The sequence below is a fragment of the Salvelinus sp. IW2-2015 genome, unplaced genomic scaffold, assembly GCF_002910315.2.
Source record: "Salvelinus sp. IW2-2015 unplaced genomic scaffold, ASM291031v2 Un_scaffold2415, whole genome shotgun sequence".
Lineage (NCBI taxonomy): Eukaryota > Metazoa > Chordata > Actinopteri > Salmoniformes > Salmonidae > Salvelinus > Salvelinus sp. IW2-2015.
In genome coordinates this window covers 158,612-160,629 of record NW_019943736.1, presented here as the reverse complement: position 1 = coordinate 160,629, position 2,018 = coordinate 158,612, and the positions used below count along the sequence as shown (strand labels likewise).

The 2,018-nt window shown below is 50.3% G+C and overlaps 1 protein-coding gene across 1 annotated transcript in view; it reads left to right on the top strand.

Annotated features, from left to right (window-relative positions):
* The window catches only part of rpusd1 (RNA pseudouridine synthase domain containing 1), a 2,852-nt gene extending 1,551 nt beyond the window's left edge, over positions 1 to 1,301 (top strand). The window contains 1 exon segment of the mRNA XM_024141144.2: positions 853 to 1,301. Coding sequence (XP_023996912.2) covers positions 853 to 1,301 — 449 coding nt within the window.
* The last annotated feature ends 717 nt before the right edge of the window (positions 1,302 to 2,018 follow it).

The window sequence follows — 2,018 nt, the reverse complement described above, 5'->3', positions numbered from 1 at the left end:
TAACCGATCGCAGTATGGAACCGACCGTTAACTGCGGTGTGGAACAAGGCAGTTGGACTTGTCTGAGTAACCCGCATTCCAGATATGGAAACTGCTGCCGGTGTGGACAAGGCAGTGTGGCAGTCATAACGACATAGGCCTGCGGTGAAGCGTGGGACATTCGAACACCAGTATGGAATGCCGTGGTGGAACAGGCGGGTGGACATCGCTAGGGAACCGACCGTAATGAACCTGCCGTGGTGAACAAGGCGGGGTAATGATGGACCCTGACCAGTGTGGAACAGCTAGAACCGATGTACAACAAGTATGGAATCGAATGGAAACGACGCAGGGGTTTGGAATCGGCCAAGCGGTGTGGAACCTGCAGTGTTGACAGTCTGAGGTTCTGTTTCAGAGCTGTGACTACATCATAGTGGATACAGCACTGGGACATCCCGCAACAACAGCAAGATGTAGTATGAGAAACACACGGTCCAGAACAGCTTGGGCTGAGCTTCCTGAGCTGGCGACCCCGGCCCGTACTATGGATTTATGGTTCTATCACCAGCCAGAATACTCCACCAGTGGGGTTTCTGTGTCGTGGTTCTGAACAAGGCTGCTGTTGGTTGGGCCTACCACTTCTTTAAAGAAGAACGCAGAGCTATCAAGGACTACCTAACTCGCTTTAAAGAGACTGCAGAGCTACAAAGCCTACCGTACACACTGCTTTAAAGACTGCAGAGCTACCAAGGCCTACCTACCACTGCTTTAAAGACTGCAGAGCTACCAAGGCCTACCTACCACTGCTTTAAAGACCGCAGCGCTACCAAGGCCTACCTACCACTGTTTTAAAAACGGCAGAGCTACCAATGCCTACCTACCACTGCTTTAACCACTGCATAGCTACCAAGGCCTACCTAGTGCTGGTGTGAGGCTGGGTAGAGGAGGAGAAGATGACTGTAGATTTCTCTGTCGGTAAAAACCCCACAGAGGGAAGAACACACTTGATGTGTATCCAAGGAACAGATGGTTTTGAGAACCCCAAGCCCTGTCAGACCCGGTTCACAGTGTTGAAGTACAGTTCTTATAATGGAGACCTTGTCACCAAAGTGCTGTTGCAGCCTCACACAGGTCGTACCCACCAGCTGAGGGTCCACTGTGAGGCGGTAGGCCACCCCATCGTAGGAGACTACACCTACAGCCTGGGAGCAGACAGGGCTCCCTATCATATGATGCTGGATGCATACCATATACACCTCCCCCTGAAGTCCCTTCCCCCTGCAGGATCAGAGGAGGTGTATAATGTATCGGTGGTTGTCTGATTGGACTGATGTCTGAATGACCACTTCTCCTCTCTTCCTCCCCTCCCATCCCTTCCTTCACTTCATCCCCCATCCCTTCTCGTCCCATCATCCCTTCTCTTCTCTTCATCCCCCCTTCCCTTCTCTTTTGCTTCCTCCAGTGTGAGAAGTTGAACGGATAATCTACGCATGTGTGGTTCCCACCGTGAAGCATGGAGGAGGTGTTATGGCTTGGGGGTGCTTTTCTGGTGACACTGTTTGTGATTTATTTAGAATTCAAGGCACACTTAACTAGCATGCTACCACAGCGTTCTGCAGCGATATGCCATCCCATCTGGTTTGGGCTTAGTGGGACTATCATTTGTTTTTCAACAGGACAATGACCCAACACACATCCAGGCTGTGTAAGGGCTATTTTACCAAGAAGAAGAATGATGGAGTGCTGCATCAGATTACCTGGCCTCCACAATCCCCGACCTCCACCAAATTGAGATGGTCTGGGATGAGTCGGACTGCAGAGTGAAGGAAAAGCAGCCAACAAGTGCTCAGCATATGTGGGAACTCCTTCAAGACTGTTGAAAAAGCATTCCAGGTGAAGCTGGTTGAGAGAATGCCAAGAGTGTGCAAAGCTGTCATCAAGGCAAAGGGTGGCTATTTGAAGTGTGTCTTGAATTCTAAAGGCAAAGGGTGCTGGTTAAGTGTGTCTTGAATTCTAAATAAACCACAGACTGTGTCACC